We start from the raw sequence: 11,497 nt of genomic DNA on the forward strand, positions 1-11,497 counted from the left end.
AAAATTGTTAATGGACTAATACTATTTGTATTAAAAAATAGAGTAGTTAACTACTATTAATTCAAAATTAATACAAAAAAAATATTGGTTATTTAAAATTTCTGGTTGGTGTATGAATTCTTTAATATTATATATGAGCTTCACTTAATTCGTTCTTAATTGATATCATACTCATCTCTCATATATCTCAATATCTTTGATTTAAATGTAAGATTCAACACGGTTTTTTCTTCTTTTACAAAACTTTCTAAATATTCAATTACTATTGAATTCATTATCGGATGAGTTCTTTATTAGAAGGAATCACACGTAAAGACGTTTAAAATATTTTTTTAAAAATATTTTTTAATAATTAATATTAAATTTATATAATCGATTAATTTATATTATTTTGTCAAAATTAGATGAAATAAATCGGTTTGACCGAAAAATTAATAAACTAAATCTTAAATCGATTTAAATTAATATTTTTTATAAAAATAACTATAATATTCCTATTATAAAAAATGACTTAAAATATTTTTACTATATATTTTAAAACTCTAAATTCTAACCTTTCTCTTTTTTTTATGTCATCATATAATTATAATTTAAGATTTTTAAAATTAATATATATAATGAGAATATTTTAGTCATTTTTTATAATAAAATTATTATAGTCATTTTTTTATAAAAAAGAATATTAATTTAGATCGGTTCAAGATTTGATTTATCGATTTTTTTGTCAAATTAATTTGTTTGATCTAATTTTGACAAAAATAATACAGTTTGATCGATTATATAGATTAAATTTTAATTATTAAAAAGCGTCTTTAAAAAAAGACGTTTTAAACGTCTTTACGTGAGTGACTCCCTTTATTATAATATAGTACATTAACTTATAAGAATATAATGTTTAATAAATATTTAATTAGATCTGAAAAAAGATAAAAGCCAGGCAACCGATCAATGAAAGCAAGTCCACACACGAAATTCCATCATTACATTTGACAAAGTCCAATTATTTATTATTAGATAATTAATTATAAATGTATAATCATACAATGACGTATGGGGGTTGGGGTATGTTATAGAATTATGCAATGATTAACGGGTAGAGTTATCAGTTATGTAGTCGATGATGAAGAATAAGAATCGATAAAAGAGTTGACCATGTGAAAAGGAGAAACGTAGAGCAGCATTTGTCAGATACCAGCCACAAAGAAAGAAGCCAAATTGCAATAAGATCAGAGGTGTGAAAGCTATGAGAAATTTTGACACCAATCTTACACAAATAGTGAATGGATGCTTCCAAAAACAGTAGTAGTAGTGGGGCTACTGTGACAACTCATTTCAACAGCTTCCTTTGTTGATTTCTCATTCTTTCTTTTCATTCTAATTAACTATATGACTATACTTCAGCTTAACTTCTTATGCTATAAGTTCCATACGTCCATAGATTTATAGGTACCTTTTGAATCCGGTAGACACTTTATTAATGACGATGATAACGAATTTGTTCGCTTTGAAAAGGATTGTCAAGTGTTTGTATTTCAGTAAAAATTTCGTTTAACTATGTATATTCCCTCCTTAATTAGGAATGGTAAAAATATCTCCCTTAATATATTTTTATTTTAGTAACAATGAAAATAGACGCTAATATATTTAGTGAAAATTAAAGAACTTTTAGCGACAATAATATCATTGTTGATACTTTTTAATGACAAAAAAATATGTAATTATTATTATAACATATAGAAATAATGTTAAATATATAATTGTTACAAAATAAAGTTATAGTACTTATTATATTATTGTCACTAAAAATTTGTTATTTAAAAATATTTTTATTGTAGTGGCGATAAAGAGATTAATAAAGACTTGCAAAATTTCTATAGAGATGAGAATTCGTTTCTACCAATAAACATTGATAAAAATAGAGATATTCGTTTTATAAAAATCTACTAAATTTTTACAAAAAATAAAATTATTAAAATATCTTTATTTATATATAAAAATTATGTTATATTATTCTATTTTATTGAAAATTATTTCTATTTCATTTTGATAAACGTGTATATTAGAGATTTTATATATACATGAATTACGTTAAATTTATATTTAAACTGTTTTAATATAATAAATTTAGTTAAATTGTATTAAAATATAATTTATTGTGTTGTTTTTAATTATTTAAAGATTAATATCTATAAATATGCACAAATATTTACTTTTTTCCGAAAAAATTAAACGGAAACTTGTAATAAAAATAAAATAGAAACGAAATACATTTTTCTAAATGAAAACAGAACAGATATCCACTCCATGAATATCCATTATTGCCCGTACCCTACTAGCCTAACATTAACATCCTCTTTTGTTAAGTTGTTCAAACTTGAATAAAATAAAAGAAAAGTATAAGTAACTAACAATATTTTTGAATAATGTTTAAATAATATAAATTAATAAAATTAAAAAAATAAATTAATTTTAAATTTAATTAGTAACATTAAATTATAATATAGTATAATTAATAGTTATTTATATTATTTAAGATAATCATTATTTATTTAACAGCCCCCTAAAATAAATTAAAATGACGTTCAATTTGTTTTGCGGATATCTAATTGGGATTGGTGGAATTATGATTAGAAAACCGCGTTCTTCATTTTCAACTCAATCATTTAAAACAGTATTTTACTTATTCAATAGGCATGTTGTCGGCTGTGGCGGGTACAGTAACATCACATATTATAGCATAATAAAAAATATTATTTATACATTAAAATTAATCACACTAAAATATAAAATTAGATATTATTATATATTTTATATTATAATCAAACACATATAATTTCATTCATTTTTAATATATATTTTTATATTATAATATATATTTTATTTTAATAATTAATTTTAATATATATACATTTACTATTGTTATATATCACATTAGTTACTACTCAAATAGTTAGAACATTTATGAACATTGTGAGTTTGCTAAGTTCCAAACTCTAAATATTAAAAGTTAATTTATACTATTTATTATTTAGTACCTAATTTTTATTTAATTTATTTTTTATAATAAATTTTAAATATTTAAAAATCAATTTATTATATCTTTTTAAATTGAAACTGATTGTTAATCCTTTTTGAATAAATTAGTCACATTTTTTAAACACCATAAAAATTATTAACGTTAAATCGTAAGTTTTAATAATATAAAAACAAAATATTGATTTAAAAATATTAACTAATATTAATGAAAAATGTTGAGTTTCCTTATATATATATATATATATATATATATATATATATATATATATATATATATTGTACGCCAGAAAGAAATTATTATACATGTAATTCAACGAATCTGCAATTTTCTTGGCTCTTTTTATGCCTAATTATTCACGAGCTTCCTATGTTGAGTTTATCAGGTTGTTCATCACTTCATCTCATAGTTTATTCCATCTTGGATAGATGATATATTTAGTTAAGGAGGATGTTCTAGTAAAGACGCATAAAACGTCTTTTTATAAAGATATTTATGTGTCGAATTATTATTTGATGTATTAATAAATTGATTAGAATAAAGTATTGTTTTTGTCCCTAACGTTTGGGGTAAATCTCAAAATTGTCCCTAACGTTTCAATCGTCCTATTTACGTCCCTAACGTTTTAAAATTGACTCAATGTTGTCCTACCGTTAGGGATCCGTTAATAAAATTAACGGCGGGACAAAATTGAGACGATTTTGAAACGTTAGAGACGTAAATAGGACTAAAACGTTGGGGACAAAAACGATACATAGAAATAAATTTTAATTTTATTCTTCAATAATATCAATTTTTACTGTACATAGTATTCAATTATTTTTAATCATATTTACACTTAATCACCTTATTTTTATTCTAAATAAATTTATTTTTTTAATTTTACACTTAAAGTAATGTATTTTTTTATAAATAAATAAATTTTACACTTTTATTCTAAATAAATAATGTAATGTGATTAGAATGAAAGTGTAAAACTATAAAAAAATATAAGTAATGTGATTAAGTAATGAAAGTAAAATTACATTATTTATTTAGAATGAAAGTATAAAATTTATTTATTTATAAAAAAATTATATTACTTTAAGCGTAAAATTATAAAAAAAATAAATTTATTTAGAATGAAAATAAGGTGATTAAGTGTAAATATGATTAAAAATAATTAATACTATGTACAGTAAAAAATTGATATTATTGAAGAATAAAATTAAAATTTATTTTTATGTATCGTTTTTGTCCTCAACGTTTTAGTCCTATTTACGTCCCTAACGTTTAAAAATCGTCTCAATTTTGTCCCGCCGTTAATTTTATTAACGGATCCCTAACGGCAGGACAACATTGAGTCAATTTAAAAACGTTAGGGACGTAAATAGGACGATTGAAACGTTAGGGACAATTTTGAGATTTACCCCAAACGTTGGGGACAAAAACAATACTTTACTCAATTGATTATCTTTTAATTTTTTGACAAATTAAAATAAAATTAAATTTTTTATAACAATAACAATAAACTCAATTGTTATTAGATCTGGTCGAACTGACTAATTTACATAACCTACTGGATTATGGTTTTTTTTTAAACAAAAATTAAGAATATATTTGTCTTTTTATCAAAAAATTTAAATATGATTCGTTTTAGATTATGTAAATTGATCGGATCAAATCAGATCTAATAATTATAATGCGGATAATTGGGTTTATTATTGTTGTTATAATAAACTGATTTTGTTCTGGTTTATTAAAAAATAAATTATTAACTAATTTAATAAAGATATCCAATAATATTATAACATATATAAACATCTTTAGAAAAAGAGGAATTCTCCACATACAAGACTTTTCCCATACAAGTCATACAAGTCATTTATTTCTTCTTCTTTTTCTTTTTTCATGCCTCCTCTTTTTCTTCTCATTTTTCTTCTTTTTCCATGCCTCCTCTTCTTCTTCTTCTTCGTTTTTGAAGTGTTTCATCTTCATCGTCGTGTTTCTCCTCGTTTTTCTTTTGATTTTACAACATTATGTATTTTTTTCTTTTTTGTTTGATTTTTTCCTCCCAAAAAGAATTATGAGAATATGAAATAAGAAAATGAAGAAGAAGAAGAAGCAGCAGAAGATGAGGAGGAGAAAGAGGAAGAGTTCTAAATTATGCATAAGGTGTACTTCAACAAATTTTGGGTGTATTTTCGTAATTCTTTGGGTGTATTTCTGTAATCCTTTGGGTGTATTTCTATAATCGTTTGGGTGAATTCTTGTAACCATTTTGGTGTATTTCTGTAATCAGTTTGGTGTATTTCTATAATCGTTTGGGTGTATTTTTTAAGTTTCATTATATTCAAAACGATTTCAAAGCTTGATTTCAGAAACCATGAAAATCGAAAAAAAGAAACAAAAATACCAATGATAAACGCAGATAAAACAAAGAATGAAAAGACAAAGAGAGAACGCACAAAGGAGATCGAACAAATTTGACAAGAAACTCGTTTTCATGGATGAAGAAGAAGAAGAAGAAGAAAGATGAGAAGAAGGAACGCGAAGCACACCATGTAAATTGTATATGGGCCCGCGTATTTTTTGTTAAATTTCTCCCAACTTGTATGATTTGTAAACCAAATGACTTGTATGTGTAGCACTCCTCTTAGAAAAAAAATATTTTTAGTGTGATCTCCTTTAATTAAAGCCCATTTGTTAATTCTTAACGTATAACGAGGGCAGGGCACATGCATTTGTTCTCGTTTTCAATTCTTTCGTCGACGACATATTCAATCATTAATGACTCGGATAATGAGCATTCAACAAGAAATTAAAACATTATGAAAAGTTTGATCAGGAATTACATAAGTCAACAAATTGAAAATGAAACAACTTGTAACAAGGATCGAATTAACCAAGTATACTCTTTGATGAAGGCATTTAAGCAGGGAGTAATAAAATTTATTTATTTGAAAAATAATTAAATGGAATGATGAATAAGAAAGAGTTAGTGGGATTTGAAATTTCCGACATATGGAAGCATGTCAGGAGTTAAACGAAGGAGACGAATGCTTCTCTCCATTTCAAGTTCGGTGATGCGTCGAACCGTTGCCCTGTAGATTTCTAAATTATCAAAGACTGGTATGGCTTTGTAATATTGATCCTGAAGCACTGCCAGTTGCTTAAATTTTCTTATCTGTTCATCCAGGTCCCCTACGTACACATTATTCAGCTTCTCCATCACATCCATTGCAATTCCATCCACTATTTCAGATTCCACTCTGTCATCAATCAATTTTCAGCAACTCATTCAGGAAGATCATATAATATGACATTTACTCTTAACCTTATCTCTAAAATTATATTCATAATAAAGAAAGGAAGGAAGGAAGTTATTACTTGTTGAGGGAGCATCCCCAACTAGAGTGATTAGCAGCTTCAGTCAAAGCCTCCCTCCAGATTTTGACTTTGTTCATCTCACCTTCAAACCGTTGTTCATGCTTGCCAAATGCATCACCATAACTCCCGATCTGGTTCCGCACCACGGCCGGATCTACGCGATAGAAAACAGGCACAACAATTTGGTTACTCCTCTTCTTGCACTCCAGTATGTTGACAACTTCATCCAAGCACCATTTTGAAGCCGCGAAGTTTTCCGAAAAAACAATGACGGAAAGTTTAGCATCCTTGATTGCTCTAAGAAGCCTCTCAGGAATCTCTTCTCCTCTTCTGAGGTCGTGATCTATGTAGGTTCTTATCTCTAGCCTTCTTAGTGCAGCATTCAGATGGCTGGTGAAGGTGTTGCGTGTATCTTCACCTCTGAAGCATATGAACACTTCGTGTTTCTCTTCACTTGAATTTGCCATCTTTGGACTTTTAACAAACAGGTACTCTGGATTTCGATGAAATTAAAAAATTTTTACTCCTTCTTATACATTGTATATAGAAAGAAAAATATGCTACTCCTTAATAAATTTATAGACGGTTTTTAAAATTTAATAATCTTAAAGTAGGGAGTGGAGTACAACCTTGTAATTTATTTCAAGTTTTATTTGACTTTGACTTTACATTATTGAGTTTTTTTTCCCCTTTATATGTGTGTTATATGGAATCATTCGGCGCTGAAAAATAAATAAAAGACAAATGGTGGGGTAGTGTACTTCCTTGTTCCTTCCTGGAAGATGGAGATTGATTATATATGGAATGTAATGGAATTTCAACGATTCTCATAATCTGCGTTTAGGGTTCATACTTTGATTCAACTTGAAAAGGAAAATCAATATATATAATAAACACTTTGAAATTTTGCTAATAAATACTCTAAACGCACATGTTAAGTGGTAAATTCTCAATTTTTACTTACATTAAAAACTCTCAAATTTTTTACTTTCTTTTAAAAAAAAAAAAAAAAATACTATTTGACTATAAAAATTAATCACTAATATATTTATGCATATATATGTTTAATTTAATTTATTTGTATGTGTATTATATTTTAATATATATTTTATATTAATAGTTAATTTTAATGTACATATAATTAAAAAAAATGTGTTTTAGATATTTTACAACAATACATAATACAGTAACAACAATAAATTTTTTTTTACTAAGTAAGATCGGTTACATAAATTAAACGGTATTATTACCCTATCATATATAATGTATATAGCACATAATATATATTTAGTTGAAATTAACTGGTAAACCATGTGTTTGCTAATTATTCCATTGTCTCTAATAATCGGGTTTTTCTATACTTTATTAGGGCGAAATAATATATATATATATATATTTCATCTCCCCCTCGATAGATGTAATGCACTTCTAAATTAAAGTAGCGGTGAGAATTGTAATTCTATCTTTGTATTTTTTAGTTTAGATTCGATAATTGTATTTTTTTTTTAAGATTTGACTTACCGAACCTATAGTTTCTTGAAATCCACTCTAAATATATATAATAAATCACGTGTGGAAATTAATTTAAATGATAGTGAGTTAAATTTTAGACGAATGTTGATGGCAAAGTTGAGAGCATCTAGGGTTACCACTTCAAATCCTAGCAACTTATTAAGACATTCTCTCCTTTATGTTAATCATTCACCAAAAATGTATACCCTAGATCAGAGTGAAAGATGCAAGATATATATTTTTTAGTTTCAGGTTATTTGAATTTTTAACTGCCATAAAACTTATGCATCAATTTGAATTTAGCTAGTTTTCTGTTAAAAGAATAAATAAATGTTGCCCAATTGACATGTGGTGATGTGCTTTTGGAAAAAGGAATTATAAACAAAACACACGTATAGTTTTTTGTTTTTGATAATATATCGAACTTGAAAATACAAATAGTACATTATTGAAGATCAGCGAGGACAAATTCAGCAATTAATCACTCGCTATCAACATAAAAAGAAAGCATTTCATTTTATTTCAACCAGAAAAGAATAAACACGAAAACTAATAAACATAAAACAAATTAAAAACACAAGGACGAATAATTATGAATGGTATAATTAGCGGGATCTGAAATTTCCAACATATGGAAGCATGTCAGGAGTCAAACGAAGGAGACGAATGCTTCTCTCCATTTTAAGTTGGGTGATGCGTTCAAGCGTTGACTGGTAGATTTGTAAATTTTCCACATTTGTTATAGCATTGTAATATTGTTCTTGAAGCTCTGCAAGTTGCTCAAATTTTCTTATTTGTTCATCCAGGTCACCAACATACACATGATTCAGCTTCTCCATCACATCCTTTGCGATTCCCTCAACTATTTCATATTCCACCCTGTCACGCCAACATATCACTCAAACAACTTTATTATTATCTCAACTATTTGAAATGTGCGTAATATGAACATGTTTTGTATGAAACAAGGGTTGAATTTAAATATAACTCATACCAAGAAGTCTACTGTTTAAAATAAAGCAATCATATATAATACCAAAAAATGTTATCTTGCTTTATTAAGCGAGAAACTAACTTTTAGTTAATTAACATTAACTAATTTTAAAATTTAGATATTATAATTTAATATATAAGATTAATGATTTAGGATTTAATACGAAAAATTTAAAATAAATAAAATAATATTTAAAAAATTAATTGAAAAATATTACGTTCCTGCAAAAACATTCAATTATGTAACACTTTCATCAATAAAAACAATTATATTTTATAATAACTGCATAAATAATTATTTAAATGTGTAAAATTATCCATACATCAAAACTAAATTCAAATAAAAAAAAAAAGAAAAGAAAAGGAAGGAAGTTACTTGTTGAGGGAGCATCCCCAACCAGAGTGATTAGCAGCTTCAGTCAAAGCCTCCCTCCACTTTCTGACCTTATTCATCTCACCTTCAAACCGTTGTTCATGCTTGCCAAATGCGTCACCATAACTTCCGATCTGGTTCCGCACCATGGCCGGATCTACACGATAGAAAACAGGCACAACAATTTGGTTACTCCTCTTCTTGCACTCCAATATGTTGACAACCTCATCCAAGCACCATTTTGAAGCCGCAAAGTTTTCCGAGAAAACAATGACGGAAAGCTTAGCATCCTTGATTGCTCTAAGAAGCCTCTCAGGAATCTCTTCTCCTCTTCTGAGGTCGTGATCTATGTAGGTTCTTATCTCTAGCCTTCTTAGTGCAGCATTCAGATGGCTGGTGAAGGTGTTGCGTGTGTCCTCACCTCTAAAGCATATGAACACTTCGTGTTTCTCTTCACTTGACTTTGCCATCTTTGGATTTTTCACAAACAGGTACGCTGCAATATGTTATTTAATTGATTTTGGATGAAATGAAAAAATGCTTAGTCCTTCTTATACGTTGTATGCTTGACTTTTGGGAGAAGTGGTAGGACAATATTGTAATTTTGAGTTTACTTTGACTTTGGATTATATGGAAACATTGGGCGCAGATAAAGGAAAACAGGTGGGTTAGTCTATTTCCTTGATCATCCCTGGAAGATACGCTGGGTTTGTTTTTTTAGAACAGGACAGGACAAGATTATGGACAAAGATACAAAGTTTTTTGTATTTTTGTATTTTGTTTGGTGATAAATTAAAATAAATTATAGAAATTTAATTTATTTTTATTTTTTTTATTCAAAAAATTTGAGATGAAATATAATAATAAAAAATATAATTATAAAAAATAACAAGAATAATGAAAGATAAAATGAAAAATAAGTTGTGTCCTTTATTAGTGTTTCCGTATTCTTCCTGTCATAATGGACACAAAATATACTAATTTAGTGTCTCTGGACACATTGTCTCTGTCCATGTCTTTTTTGCCAAACACAATTTTGTATCTTTATATTCATGTCACAATGTTCTCTGTAAACAAACACAGCCATAAATATTGATTACTCAACGATTCTCGTTTTCATTTTTTCCCCGATATGTTGATGCTTCTGGAACTTATTTTTAAAATGTTACACTTTTAAAATTATTTATGTATCACTGTTTTATCATGGTGACATTGGTGCTGAGTACTGACCGAGAGGCAGAGGCATAGTATGCAACCATGTCTATCCTAAGACTTTGCAAAGCACAAGATGGAGACTCAACTACAACTATTTTGAAGTGAATACTTGGAGACTCTTAAATAATTTGACATATTTTGTTAAATTGATATCTAATCATTTTAATTATCAACTATATATAAGAATAATTACATCTGAATTTTCATTGAAACACAAACACACCTTTTTTAATCTTTCAAATTTAAAAGTTTGCTGATTTATATAGCATAGTTAATAATTTTATGATAGCATTTTAGATATTGGAAAACTTTTTAAGTGCTTATGAAATTTTGTTTAAATTGTCTAAAAATATTAAAATAAAGATAGAGAAAGATGAGACATATCTTTTTATTTTTAAATTCTATATCTAAAATTTAAGCATCATAGAATAAATCTTTAGGTTACGTTTGGACATAGAGATATGGGCAATAAATATCTAAAAAGTATTTGGATAGAGAGATATAGATACTAGACACAGTGTCATACATTTTTTTAATTTTATTCATGTGTCCAGGACAATTTTTTTCATTTTTTTGTCCACTTTTAAACAATGATGAACACGGGATTGAGAGAATGGATACGAATTTTTATTGAAATTTTTTCCCTTTTTTTCATAGATGATTATCTCTTTTTTAAAATCTAATTTGACTTCTCTGTATTCTTAGAGGTTTTCAGAGAAGTATTCAGAGACATATTCTCTTCTCTTTCTTTCTCTATTTCTGTATTTTTCTTCCTTTATTGTGTTTTTCTTCTTCTTTTAATTGGGTAAAAAGACCAAATCCAGCACCTCTTGAATATCCTAATTTATACAATAAAAAATTCAGAAAAATAACAAAGTTAAAAAAATTCGAAAATGAATTGTACTAAAAAAGTTTTAAATATTCAGTTGAGCAAGAGAGATTGAATTGGCAAAAGCAAAATTTAGCAGGTATTATTCTTCCACAATCTTTTAGTAACTAAA

General features: G+C 26.8%; 2 protein-coding genes across 2 annotated transcripts; both read right to left on the reverse strand.

Annotated features, from left to right (window-relative positions):
- Positions 1-5,914: 5,914 nt before the first annotated feature.
- LOC130969032 (disease resistance protein RPV1-like) lies at positions 5,915-6,993 on the reverse strand. The gene is made up of 2 exons (XM_057894588.1): positions 6,404-6,993; positions 5,915-6,285 (listed from the first exon to the last, which is right to left on the reverse strand). Exons 1-2 carry the CDS (start codon positions 6,868-6,870, stop codon positions 6,012-6,014), a joined length of 741 nt encoding a protein of 246 aa, XP_057750571.1. The 5' UTR covers positions 6,871-6,993; the 3' UTR covers positions 5,915-6,011.
- Positions 6,994-8,308: 1,315 nt separating this feature from the next.
- On the reverse strand, positions 8,309-9,790 carry LOC130969033 (disease resistance protein RPV1-like). Its single transcript, XM_057894589.1, has 2 exons — positions 9,285-9,790; positions 8,309-8,794 (listed from the first exon to the last, which is right to left on the reverse strand). The coding sequence occupies exons 1-2, from the start codon at positions 9,749-9,751 to the stop codon at positions 8,521-8,523; spliced, it is 741 nt and encodes a 246-aa protein (XP_057750572.1). The 5' UTR covers positions 9,752-9,790; the 3' UTR covers positions 8,309-8,520.
- Between the last annotated feature and the right edge of the window lie 1,707 nt (positions 9,791-11,497).

This window comes from Arachis stenosperma, chromosome 3 (assembly GCF_014773155.1).
Source record: "Arachis stenosperma cultivar V10309 chromosome 3, arast.V10309.gnm1.PFL2, whole genome shotgun sequence".
Classification (NCBI taxonomy): domain Eukaryota; kingdom Viridiplantae; phylum Streptophyta; class Magnoliopsida; order Fabales; family Fabaceae; genus Arachis; species Arachis stenosperma.

Excerpts from the sequence above, each read along its gene's own strand:
- LOC130969033 (XM_057894589.1), bottom strand. The coding sequence starts at position 9,751 with ATGGCAAAGTCAAGTGAAGAGAAACACGAAGTGTTCATATGCTTTAGA. Across the intron at positions 8,795-9,284 it reads TGGGGATGCTCCCTCAACAA|GGTGGAATATGAAATAGTTG; the intron begins GTAACTTCCTTC and ends TTGGCGTGACAG.
- LOC130969032 (XM_057894588.1), bottom strand. The coding sequence starts at position 6,870 with ATGGCAAATTCAAGTGAAGAGAAACACGAAGTGTTCATATGCTTCAGA. Across the intron at positions 6,286-6,403 it reads TGGGGATGCTCCCTCAACAA|AGTGGAATCTGAAATAGTGG; the intron begins GTAATAACTTCC and ends GATTGATGACAG.